At 43.7% G+C, this 13,694-nt stretch overlaps 1 protein-coding gene across 1 annotated transcript; it reads left to right on the top strand.

Annotated features, from left to right (window-relative positions):
* Window positions 1-1,048: 1,048 nt before the first annotated feature.
* Window positions 1,049-1,693, top strand: LOC306710725 (growth arrest and DNA damage-inducible protein GADD45 gamma-like; the record flags this gene model as incomplete). Its single annotated transcript, XM_079179398.1, has 3 exons — window positions 1,049-1,149; window positions 1,259-1,466; window positions 1,580-1,693. The coding sequence occupies 3 exons, from the start codon at window positions 1,049-1,051 to the stop codon at window positions 1,691-1,693; spliced, it is 423 nt and encodes a 140-aa protein (XP_079035524.1).
* Window positions 1,694-13,694: the final 12,001 nt, after the last annotated feature.

The raw sequence follows: 13,694 nt of genomic DNA, 5'->3' as shown, positions 1-13,694 counted from the left end.
CCCTGCAAACATTATGTAACTTCATCAGAGCTATTTGGAGCACCATGCTAGTGTTTGTGCAAATTCTAGTCAATCATGTGTACTTGTGTATGCATACTGTATAGCTTTGAATTTTGAATGTGTTTTTCTGGACACCCTTGGTTTACATTACAGTACGTAACCATGGCAAAATGTCACTAATTTGACAAAATTTAACTTAGATGAGGTACTTTAGGAACAATCAGAGAACAATGTTGAATTATTGTGGAGGTTTTCCATGAAAAGACACAATGCAGCGACAAAGAAATGTAATGAATAATATAGTTGAAGTGAAACCCTCAAAATGTGCTACATTTTCTGTTTTGTTGCTATTTCTGCATATTATGAGATTCAAGGTCAGATTTGAAGATTTATTTCCATTCTAGTCCGGACAGCCAATCATTTCCATTCATTTTCTTTACAGTAGAAAATCCAAAAAGCAGACAAGTAAAAGTCGCTTGAGGTAAGGAACCCATCATATATAGTAAACATCAAATCTGCAGAAATGTTGGAAATGAATGGAAGTCAATGGCTGCCTGGAATGTCAAAAACATGACATTGAAACATCCCACTCAATGGCATGGTTTGCAAAATGTTCAGCTGTGATGTAAAGTGCTGTAGATCATGAACATGGAAGACCTTGTATGGTTCCTGTTTGAATGGGAGGTATTGGTTGCTTCTAATTCTTCCAGGACTTTGAGGACTTTGACGACAACAGTGTGGTCTCCCTGTGTGGTTTCATTATTCCTGTAAGCTGAAAGAAACATCTCAAAAGGTCAGACTTTCTACATCTGATCCTTTCAACCAAAACTTCCCCCGACTTTCTAAGACTTTTCTATAGGCACGCGTCCCTGAGGATGGGGTGGGGGCTGCAGGCCTGCTGTAGTCATTGTGCCCCAAACGGCCAATCAGAGAGTGAGCGTGTGCCGGGTCGGCAGTATAAATGCTGGCAGAGCCTTAGAGGAAGCACAAACACTCTTCTCTGGACTTTCTGACCACATCAGCTGAACCTTAAAGCTAAACTATCACCATGCAGTCTCCCGGGAAATCTCTGAAGGAAGCTCTGCTCTGTGCTCAGAGCGAGGATCGACTCACTGTTGGAGTCTACGAGAGCGCTAAAATTATGACTGAGTAAGTAAACCAAACATGACTCGAATATGACTTCGGCATCCTCTATGACCAGCCGACATGATCGCTCTCTAACAGCAGCAGCTAACAGGTGACCTTTCTTTATCCACAGTGACCTGGACAGTGTGTCTTTCTGCGTCCTGGCCATGGATGAGGATTTCCAGTGCGACATCGCTCTGCAGATCCACTTCACCCTCATCCAGTCCTTCTGCTTCGACAACGACATCAGCATTGTCAGAGTGAGCGACATGCAGCGTCTGGCTGAGATTGTTGGCGACAAGGCGGAGCAGCTTGAAGATGCTCACTGCGTCCTCATCACGGTATGTAGAGCTCAGATAACCAGATTGTGTGATTATAAATCTAAAGTCTATACGTGGTGCTTTTGTGAAAGAAACACGCGACTAAAGCCTCTTTCCTCTTCCTGTTTGAACAGAACCCAGCCGATGGGTCTTGGGAGGACCCTGCTCTGGAGAAGCTGCACCTGTTCTGCGAGGAGAGCCGCAGTCTGAGCGACTGGGTTCCTGAGATCAGCCTCCCCGAGCGTTGATCTGGGCCTCGGCTCCTCTCTTGCTCAGATGCTGTGAAGCTTCTTATCTGGAAATACTCATCCCGATGAACAGGATGACCCTGTTTCTGCTCATCCCTGGATACTCCTGAGGAGGATTCCCGTCCAGGCAGCACGGCGCCGGCCCCCGAGAGGGCCACCCCCGTGAACCGTCGCCTCTTGTCCCGTCCATGCCAAGATGACTCTCATTCTTTATGTGAATGAGGTCAGGTATGCCGCAAGAGCGACACATCGACCCTCATTCTTTGTGTGGATGAGGTTTGGAGAGGAAGGAGATGCGAGTTCTGCGTCCTGTGGTCCCACAGAGCGAACGTCGCACGTTGAAGCACGCGCAGCAGGAGAAGAAGCGGTGCTGAGGAAGAGGCGTTCTTAAAAAAAAGACTTTTTTAATGATGTCCTCTTTGCTGAGCAACATGACAACAGTTGCAATCAGCGAAAATGTTTCCCACTTTCCAGAATTGTCTTAATTCTCTAAAGGTTTCACTTTAGAAATTTAACGATGACAAATAATATTCTAAAACAAAAAAAAAACATTAAAAAAAAGTTTATTCTCTAAAGGTTTCACTTTAGAAATGTAACAACGATAAATAATAATCTAAAAAAAACATTGAAAACAAAGTTTATTCTCTAAAGGTTTCACTTTAGAAATGTAACAATGTCAAAATAATCCTTAAAAAAGTAAAAACAGTTTTACTTTAGATAATAACGTTAAAAGAAATAAATATACAATGTGTTCAAATGAATAGAATATAAGTGTGTGACTGAAATATGAAGAAAAACACCCTGAATATGTAGTTACTGAGGGTTTCACTTCAGCCTTATTTACTTCAAATGAAATAACATGTTCACTGCATATGTTATTTTTTGTATGATGAAAACAGAAATAAATATTTGAATTCAGTTTTGCCTTCTGACTGTACTTTTGACTTTTCTATGTGAGGTTTAAGTCGTCTGACTCACAAATGAAATCCATCTTTTCTTCTGCAGAACTGCTCCAGCCCGGGTTGACTTTTTGACTTTCCGAGCCCTTTGACTCGTTATGTCTCATGTTCTTTCAAAGCTTGACCAACACAGCTGTAATCAGCCTGCAACTTTAAACATGTCAGGTCACATGTACCTCCGTACACTATCACACATCAATTCAGAAAATCAGTAAATGTGCTGATTACAATGTAATAAGTCATGTGTTGGGATGGTAACTGGGATGAAGGTGGCCTTGATACACACTTTCACTGAGACAGGTGTAAAGAGACTGAACAGCGGATGGTTGACAGATCACTTAGTCACGAACACCAACCTTTCCTTTCGCTGTTTAGATTAGGTGAAAAGAATATTCTGGAAACTTCTATTTCATCATAAAGAATCCACCAAAATCAATGTCTAAATAGATTTTGGCTTAAGTTTATGCAGCGCAGTTGCAAAGTCAGGCTTCCTTTTACATTTAGAACACCAAGGTTAAAGGGATAGTTCAACTCTTAGAACATTGTGATTATTTGCTGTTTTGATGACAAGATCGCTGCCTCTCTCATGTCTCTTTATATGCAGACAGAGGCAGCATTCAGGTAGTTTCGCTGAGGTTCCAATTATGTCTGGAAATGGCTAACCTGGCGCTGTCCAAGGATAGATAACACAATCTACCTACCAGTACTTCTAAAGCTCACCCGAGTAGCGCACATACTTTGATGAAACACATTCACATGCTGGTGTTGTGGGTGACATTTTTTACCAAATTTTTAAATGTTGAAAATGGCTCAACTTACCATCTACTTTATTGAATCAGCCCTAATCCTGCTAGGCCTGAGTTAGAGTCGACCATTTGGGAGTTTTTACTTTCTTTCCGTAAACACAGTGTAGCATTACAACCTGCTGGCTTTAGCTGCAGATTTACCCGCACAAATATAAGAGAGCTCTGATTTTTGGCAAGAAAGTGAATAAGCGTATTTCCCAAAAGTATTCAGGAGGCAGCGAGCCATGGAACCACTTTAAGACTGTGTTGAGGCAGACATCAGCTTAACGCAGGCTACTCATTCATTTCAATGGGACTTATGAAGCAAAGAGGTAGATTTGTTTTGACCAATAAAATGCATGCACACAGTGATGATTATTCTGCTGTTCACAGTCAGGAAAACAGAGAGGCAAAATATTCCAGCCGCAAGAACTTTTTTTATGTTTGCAGAATCTTGTCATCTGTCAACACTTTGTTCTGGTTCCTATTTTTTAGTCTGTTCAGAACTATAATATCACACTCACTCCTACCTGGTGAGATGTTTTCTGACAGTGCGGCTCAGTGAATTCGTCGGACTAACTTTATCTATAATCATTAAACGGTTGTGTGTTAATTGGCCGGTACTGCTTGCATTGTGAAGTCGAAAAGGAAAGTGAAGCTGTGGCTTAATGAAGGTGATCTTTTGCTCCTGGCACACGTTGGTTTTTCCTTTTCTTTCTCTCAATTGTGATTCAGGACCTATAAGAGGCTTTTGTGACTTTGGATTCAAACTCCAAAGTCACTCTGTTGCCTGTCACTGCAAACTATTGTGGAGTCAACAGCTGCTGCAGCCCCCATGCCCCACTGTGACACACACACACACGCACACGCACACGCACACACACACACAGTGTGACTTCCTTTTTCTCTCTCTCTGTATTAAAGAGCTCATTAGGCTTCTACTTGATATAATGCAATGTTTCAGCAAAAAAATAAAATAAACCACAGAAGAAGAAGAAGGGCGACTTATTCTAAATCTGCACAGTTGCAACATATGCAACCTTCATCATTCACGGTGCTGCACCCTCACATGTGCATACACACAGAACCTTTGTGTCCAAAAAAGAAGAAGAAAAAAAGGACGGAGCAGGACCAGCTGAAGAGCAATCACCCCTTTAAATCTCCACAGCAACCAACCCGGCACTAACTCCATCTGCTGTCCAATTTAATGATGAGGAGGAGGGGAGCGAGAGGAAGAGGAGGAGGAGGAGGAGGAGGAGCAAGAGGCAGTGTGTCTGGCACAAGCCGGCTGCCATTGAACCATTCAGGACAAAATCCTGACTAACACCAACATCCCCCAACAGTCAGCAGAAACCTGTCTGAAGTCTCATCACAACAGAGTCCCTGCAGGGAGCTGCACTCACAACAACACCGCGGTGACAAACTGCTCGTTCAACACTTATTGGGGGAAAATGCATTGTCGCTTTGCTTCTGAGGGTGAGATATGAGAAGATCAACACCAATCTCCTCTTTGCATGTGAAGTACAGATCTGGAGTCAGGTCATCGTTAGCTTAGCTTAGCATAAAGACTGGAAGAAAGGGAAAGCAGGTAGTCTGGCACACTCCAAGTTTCCAGAATACGCCTACCAACGCCTCTAAAGCTCACCGACTGACCGTGCACAAACAGAAAAGTAACTTGAATTTTCTGTCTGAACTCGTTAACCCTGAGCAACCTCGGCTGCCCTCTGTCTCAACCCCGGTTATAAAAGGCTCTGCTGCTGCAGCCACATGCTGCTTCTCAAGTGTCCTTTCAACATAAAAGCCTCCTCCTCCTCCCAAAAATCTTTTCTGTTTGCTGGAGAGCTGCAGCAGATGGTACTGACGGGCTGCAGGCTAAAAGTGTGTGTGTGTGTGTGTGTGAGAGACTGTGCACGTGTGTGTTTCTGTGCTCTTAGTTTGTTGATGTTTTGGTTGTGCAGGTTACCTCGGATACTTGCATCAGCATCTCCTTCAGCTCAAATTCTTTTTTATTAATCTATTTATTTTTAGTGGCCAAATAATACAAAATAATGAACGGCCAAATTCCATTTTCAAAATTGTTTATCTGTCATTTATATCTTTGGAAAAATGTTTCTCAAAACAAGGCAAGTTTGTAAAGATGGATCCACAGTTGAAGAGTTTCAGTGTCGGCTGACTAGCTTTGTCTGACGGCTATGCTAATAGAGTTTTTAACTATGCAGATATCGCCCACCGCCATTACCATAAGCCTGCTGCTGCAAGTTTCAGCAGGATCGGGGTCAAACAACACACACACACACACACACACACACACACACACGCAGACATGTAACTGTGCGTGTGTATATGCATACACACGCACAGATACACGCCCATTCCCTCAGTCATCAGCTGCTGATGCTAATCTCTGTTTCTGATATCCATCAGCCTGTGTCAGCTCATGATGAATCTAATCACTAATTACATGAACCTGCAGCCCCTCAGGCTGCTCCTCTCTGACTGGAAGTGTAGTTTCATTCTAATACTTCTTCTTCTCAACATCTTTTTTTCATTTTTATGATTCGAAACAGTCAAGAAATGATCCAAACGAATCATCATGTTGGTATTAAAATGAGAACTTGCACTTCTAGTTCTGAAGAGTTCAAAATAGAAGTTGTGTATTTTGTATACCAAGTACTGCATTATTGCAATCTAAGCTGGTTAGTTGGAAGTGAAAGCACATTTGTTTGTATTAGATTTTATCTTAAAAGGCAACCAAAGTGTAAATAAATATGAGTATGCACAATTTTCATCTGTTAACGTCCACAGTTGCTGCTTGTAAACACAAAGTGGGCTCACACACACACACACACACACACACACACACACACACACACACACACACACACACACACACACACACACACACACACACACACACACACACACACACACACAAACACACACACTGCCAGCTGTTGCCAAAACACTGGTCTGCTTCTCCTTTCAATGCTGGGGCCCTCAAGTGCCTTGTTCAGACACAGCAGCAACGCTGTTAGTGTGTGTGTGTGTGTGTGTATGTGTGTGTGTGTGGTGTTTGCGATCAGAGTAGGAATCTTGCATGTACAAGTTCATTCTCTGAATTAGCAGTTTGGCACAGTGTGGTACTCAAGGTACACTTACTAGCTTTTTGCAGAGCTTTCAACCTCACGACACACAACAACAAAAAATACCATATTTGACTTTGGAGGCTTTGTGGGTAGCTGTGCATGCAAGATGGGAACGAGATTCCCGATAAAGTGGACTGTAGACCAGCAAGTACTGAGTCACTTATATGTTTCTGTGTGCATACGCATAATGCGTGTGCTGCAGAACTAGATCAGGTGGCTAAATGTGCTTGTACTGCTCCCCCCCCCCCCCTTCACCAAAACAAAACTCAAACAAAAGCCAACACTTCTACACCCTGATCAATGGGCACAAAGAGCAGAAAAACGACAGGAGGGGCCCTGCACAAAGGTGCACCGAGACCCCGGCCCTCTCTCCTCTTTTGTGCTGAAGAATGGAAAGGTCCAGGAGCAGCTGCTGTTGGCTGCACGGGACATTTGAGACGGCCCTTTTCACCCAAAAAAACAAAGTCTGGAGCCGTGAGTGTGCAGGCTGCAGGGGCTGCAGGGGGCGAGGGGGAGGAGGGAGGCTGTATACAAAACGAAAGGCACACTTTGCCTGATCAACGTAGGGCTGACTCCCCATTCATCCTGCAGATCAGCAGCGGAGGGGGTGGGGGTTGGGGGGGGGGGGGGGGGGGGGGGGGGGGGGGGAGGGTCTTAAAAAGTGAAGGAGGAAACCTTTAAAGTTGACGTGAGCCACATCAGTCACAGCACAAAGGAGTCCCAGAGGTCTGCCATATGGAACAGGCACATCATCTGCTCAGGAATCACTCAAAAGAAATCCAGCCAGAGCCAATCAGGGTGGGGGCTTTGCACCTTTCTCTACCCAGCGACGCATCTCTGGTTTCTGATTGGTTGTGGAAGTGTTGTCATTAACAAAGTGTCTCAATTAGCCAGATAGGTGGGTGGGCACTTTGTTGTTCCAGTGCTTAAGGAGGATCTGTGTGTCTGATTGATGAGTGCTTAGATTTCCTCTCCGGTTACTTTTACATGTGGTTCTCCAAAATGTCCTCTGTCACTACTTTTCCATGAATCACTTTTGGCGGTGGCTGTTTCTCACATAAATACTCTTCGTATGCTTTTTTTCAATCAATAGAGGACTTTTTGTTCAATGATTTATCTTTAGATACCAAGTTAAAAGAATCAATTCATGACTAAATGGAATAAAATGCTTCTAGCAAGATTAACATCAAACTCCAAGACGATAAGAGAGATCTAATGTTTTCATTTCAAAATAGAATGACAGACTGCAGAGTATTTTCAAATGACCAAATACTTATTGTTAAATACTCGGCACTCAGCGCCACTACGTAAATAAATCTGATATGTTTCATATGGACATTTTCATCATGCATCTGCGTTATTTCGAGGATGAAAATGTTATTTGATCGACCTGAAGCACACGAATGACTCTCAACTTCACAGTTTTCTGTCTCCTCACTGTGAAGCGTTAGTGTGATGCTGAAAACAGAGAAATGCACATCTAACAGCACTGTTGCAGCGCCCCTTAGTGGCATGTAAGACTTCACTGATCCACATGGAGGAAATACACACGATACAGCTGTAGACCCATATAGGAAATGTGCCTCAAGGGTCTTTACAATCAGCATACGACACCCCACCGTGCTTAGATACTCACAATATCCACCCAGACCATAATACATGAGCAAAACAGTTGGTTCAGTGAGGCTAAACAAAAATAAAAGCCTGACTGAATTTACAATGATAATCTTTGTATGCTTCTGCACCAGCTGTACCCTTCAGATGAGAAGGTGAGAGGTTCCTTTTCTGTATCTCTCTTCAACTGCTGAGACAAAAAGGTATTTTACTGAAGTAAAAGTACCACAACTCTATCTACAGTTACTCTAAAGGTAAAAGCCGTGCATCCAAAATCCTACCACAGTTAAAGTACAGAAGTATTATTAGCAAAATGTCCTGAAATGAATTGTTTACGTTCTTATCACATACATCGCTCATGTTCAGGTTGAGAACCACTGGTGTAAATAATTGAGTCAGAAGTGCATCGATTTTGTTTTGCCCTGAATGAATAGGGGGGAAAAGTCATCCCAGCTGAATGATTTTGTTTGTGTGAGTGGTGTGACACCCGGTGGTGTAACAGTGGTATCAGAGGCTGTAACGCTTTCATGGCAATGGCTCAAATTCAGCCTGATCAACAGCTCAGCCTAGTGGCTAAGAGCTGCTCCTGCATGCTGCTGATTTCCAAAAGAAAAAAAAAAACAGAAGATGGTATAAATTTTATTTGACTTGCTATGTTTTTCCTTATGAATGATTTTGATCAAGTTGGGGGACTCGTAAGAGACAGATTCAGGGAAGACTGATCAATAATGACGCAGCAGAGGGTGAGCAATCCGGATCCTTTATTTCTAGTGTCGTCTTCTGGAACCCTCCAACATCGCAGCTCCAGTTACTGCTCACGTCTCACACCCCATAGCTCCCACGGGATCACACACCATGTCCCAGCCTTCATTTAATAGCCGTGCCCGTGTCCCTGCTCGACCCTACACTGCGGCCACCAATCTGCTCATCACCTCTCCCCCGCGCTCCCTGCTCTTCCACAGCTTCCTGCTATCAGCTCATTAGCTCTCCTGCATATCTCTTCTCCCCCCTCGGCACCTCCGTGTCAGGGTCCATAGCTCAACCATTGCAATCACAATGGCATCATAAGGGTTATTATCTCAGACTTGACAAAGCTCCTCCAGAGCCACTGAAGTTGGTAAAGTAAATGTTTGGACACTGCTTCCTCAAAAATATTGTCTTGACACATTTAGACATTCCCCTCTTCGTTACACCTTATCTGCCCCCCCCACACCTCTCCCCAGATGCTTCCCAGCTGTTAACAAGTACACTAACACAAACAGTTCTATATCATGTCGGCGTCTCCCTTTAAGCGCTGTCGCAGTTGGGGAAGATTTGCACCCTTCTGCCCTGCATGGGCCTCACGCCTTACGTCTGCACATGCAACACAGCCGCGCAACCGTAGTTCTGCTCCCATGCATTCTTCAGCGTCGGTTACATCAACCCTGACCTATATCCCCTGTTGCGAAAGATTACTCGGCGCTGTCCACGCTGGGCTAGCGCCAACCTCGCATGCTGCTGGCCAACGGAGGAGCATGGCCTTCACTGTGCTCGGTGTTCAGGGTGGCAGTGACAGCCACGAATGCGCTGGACTATTCCAACTGCAACTTCCTGGACATCCTGGAATACGGACCAACTGGGAAGGGCACGGGTCTGCTGACTCAGCTGCCTCCATAGCGAGTTTTCTTTCTGGCTCCACATCCTGTGGCCCAGCATGCTCCGCCAACGCAGACGGAGCCTTTTCGTGACTTTAAAGAAGAAGTTTTCCGCCTGCGGTCTGACAAGCAACCTACTCTACATCAGAGCTGCGCCACAGACTTAATGTCTCCTGCAGGTCCATCCCAGAAAGAGTGGAAACTGGGTCTTGAACTCCCAAATTCAGGACAGGTTCGGGAGTGTGAAGGTGGATCTGGTTCACCATCACAGCTCGACGGTGCGACCCACCACCTCCCCAAGATAGGCCAACGGTTATGGGGCTGGCTGCTGAACGGGAGCGCTGGGAATGTTCAGAGTGGCCCCCCTGCAGTGGTGCACTCATTGAGCTCCAGAGTCCCTCCTACTACAGCTTGTTACGCAGGTGGATGGTCTGCTTTTCAGTGCTGGTGTGTGGAGAGGGCCTCAGATCCCCATGTCCCATGCTTGCCGTGTCTTCAAACGTTGGTCGATAACAATTTGGCCCCTTCAACAGTGAAAGCGTACGCAGCCGCTCTGCCTTACTATTAGAGAGGATGGATCGCAGCAACTTTACCGCCAAATTCCTCATTTACACCGTAGCGAACTCCGAATGTTCTCTTGACGGGTTGTTCCTGCCGCCTCATCAGAATGAGGCAGAAGAAATGTCTCACAAACTCTGCCTTCTGCACAATTTGCCTCAATATGTTGTACGCACAATAAACATAAGGAGGACACAGCAGCTGTTCATTAATTACAGAGGGCCCTCACAGGGCGTGGCTCTGGCTGTGCGATGCAATGCAATCGCACGATCCTACAGTGCTACGTTGGCATCCAGGCAGTCTTCACCAGAGCTTTTTTTTTTTTATGTGTATTCTCATTTAATGTCAGATTAGCTCTAAAGCTGTAGAATTGAGTTTTTTTTTCTGCTGATGTCAGCTGCGGCAGGAAGCAGGGAAACCAGCCTCTCCCTGCCTCTTCCTGTGTTCCAACAAGCAGACCACCCACACACGGCGCTGAGGCGAGGACGCATCAGTCTGCCCGTGTTCTTTAGCTCACAGAGAGTGTTTACCGAGCCAATAGAAGATCTGTGTGTGGTCCGAGGACCGCGTTATAGAGACTCATCCATGTTTCCCTCACATAGATCTGCTGTTCAGAGCGGAGCACGCGGCGACAAACTAAGTCCTTAACATGCTCGAGCACTTCAGCTCACATACTGTCCATTAAATTGAGGACAGGCGGATGAGTGAGCGTAAAGCACCATGAAACTCTGCGGACTTACAGCCATGTTTTGCTCGACTTGAGAAACACACTTTCCCCCTTTTTCCCCCCCCGCTCTGTCAGACGCCCAGCAGCTTTTCTTCCAATAGATTCTCAGTACCCGGAAAGATTGATGCAAAGTAAAGACATGGTCGGTTACTTCATGGGTGCATGACTCTGTTTAAAAAAAGTGAATAACACAAGGAAACAAGCACATATATAGAAGACGAGGACACATGTCGTCATTGAAAGAGTGCCAATCAAACCTCAAACGAATGAAAATCCATGTGGAAAATATGATAAAAATGTCTTTCAAGTTTTAATGTGAAGGTTACAGTCCCCTCATCACAGAGATCAGATATTTTCTCTCTCCACTCCAAGCTTCAGTGGATGTACAAGTCACATACTTCATGATTTATTTATTTATTATTTGTTTCGATTGCACCTTCTTGCATTTTGCTTATTTAGCAATTTTTCATTCTCAACCAAGCGAAAAAAAACACCTTTTTTTGCAATATTTAAACTTTACGAATTTCCAGCTTTCTACAAATTGTTTTTACGCTCAATTTGAAAATGTGCACGAAAACAGACAGATGGAAACACTTACTGTCTAGCTGGCAAAATCCAGATGAGAGAAGCTCTGGGTTGATAAAAATGGTAATTCGCTCATCAGAGTGACCTTCAACTGTTACCGTGTGTTCACATTACAGTAGTGAGCTTTATAGGCAGTGAGTGTTTTGTGGATTTCTTTACTTTTCAGGCTATACAGACTGCCCAACCTTCTAAATGCTGGAGCTTGTTGGCTTGTTGGGGCAGCATACAGAGAGATCTGCTGACACTGGTCATGGGCTGAAAACACCCCATGCCTCCTCCTCATTATTAAAAAATGATTTAGTTTACAATTATCAAAATGTAGTAAAAGATGTCTTCATAATGTGCTGTTGGCTTGATTGATGTTCATGTATATAAATGAAGCCCACACACACTTCTTAAGCCACCTTCTCTCCAAACACTCCTCTTGTCTTTGCATTGATAATTGAATTAGTACTTTACATCTACTTCTTGAGTCATTTTGTCCGTCCCTCCCACAACTTCTTCCTATTTTTATCCCTGTTGATTTTTTGAGATTATGTCTCCATCTCTGTCTTCTCCCTCTCTCTCTCTCTCTCTCTCTCTCTCTCTCTCTCTCTCTCTCTCTCTCCCTCTATCGGTCCCAAGGTGAACACAGAACAGACTGGAAGTCATTTCAGGAAGAAATTAACACAGGAGTCTAATACTCTAATGCTCCCACACAGCAAATTGGATTTGTGCGCTTCACTGACTCTGAGTATCAGTGTGTTGCAGGACACAAAGCCTCCTGCAGCAAGTGAGAAGCACAGACTCAGGGGAGAAGCGGTGGCGCTTTGACACTGCTAAACTCTCCAAAAAAGAGGAAGTGCGTGGCTGCTTCTTTGGGCTTTCTGTGTTACTTTTAGTTCACTTCATGGCCGAAAGTATGTGGACACCCGAGTATAAAACCACATGCATTAATCTATAACAGTCTCTGCTGTTATGAGAGGACTTTCCAGATGTTCCTGTTCATCCCAAAGGTGTTGGATGGGGTTGAGGTTAGGGCTCCATACAGATTTTCTGCACCAAATTGGAGAAACTTTTGGCATGTTGAAACAGCAAAGACCCTTCCTGCTACCCCAACGTTGGGAAGACATTATTATCTAGAATATCATTGTGTTGTAGCATTTAGCTTTGCCTTTATTGGAGCTGAAGAGCCCAAAACATGAGAATAAAAAGACCAAGAGTACGCAGTTGGCCAGCTGACATTGCATGTTGTTGCATTTTCACTTTGCAACATTTGCAACATTTAAGTTTGTGCATGGTGATTATTTGATGTAATTTCTGTGTGACAAACCTTAATGTTGAATCTGCATTTCAACAGCAAACCATGTGCTGTTATGAAAAATAAATATAAATATAACTTTTCAGATTAGTAAATGGTTACCACTTGTGTTTCATTAGGTTTTGGGGGGTTTATGGTGAAATATTTGGGATATAATTAGAGAACAGCTTTTGTCTTGGCTGTTTTTTATTATTTAAAAAAAACAGTACAAGGTTTTTCTGTCAAAGTAAAACACAAAATGTCCACGCTGTGTCATATATATATATCTCAGAATTATGTCAGAATAATTTTTCATAGAGAAGTACCAAACAACATGGACAACTCTAAATAACTTGATTACAACAGTCTTTCAGAAATTGTCCCTTGAGGTAAAAAGTCCTGTTACATCTAAACCTCAGCAGCTCATTCCTCATTTCCCAGCTCATATTGCTGGAATGTTGTAATATGTTTCATTACTTTGTTGCCCTGCAGCCCAGATGTTAATTACGTTTGTTAGAAAACCTCTGTGTGAACAGAGAGGCGGATCTATCCATCCATCTTAATCTCATCTAATCCATATGGTTTCTTTCCATTTATAGATTGAGTTCATGTATGTAAGCAGTAATAAACCACACGTAATGGATTTGATAAGTTGTTCGAGACTTTCTGAACTACAAACATTGTAGCTTCTTCAAACTGCCTTTCATCCACACA

The sequence above is a fragment of the Pholis gunnellus genome, assembly GCF_910591455.1.
Source record: "Pholis gunnellus genome assembly, chromosome: 18".
NCBI lineage: Eukaryota > Metazoa > Chordata > Actinopteri > Perciformes > Pholidae > Pholis > Pholis gunnellus.
This window is presented reverse-complemented; position numbering and strand designations above follow the sequence as displayed.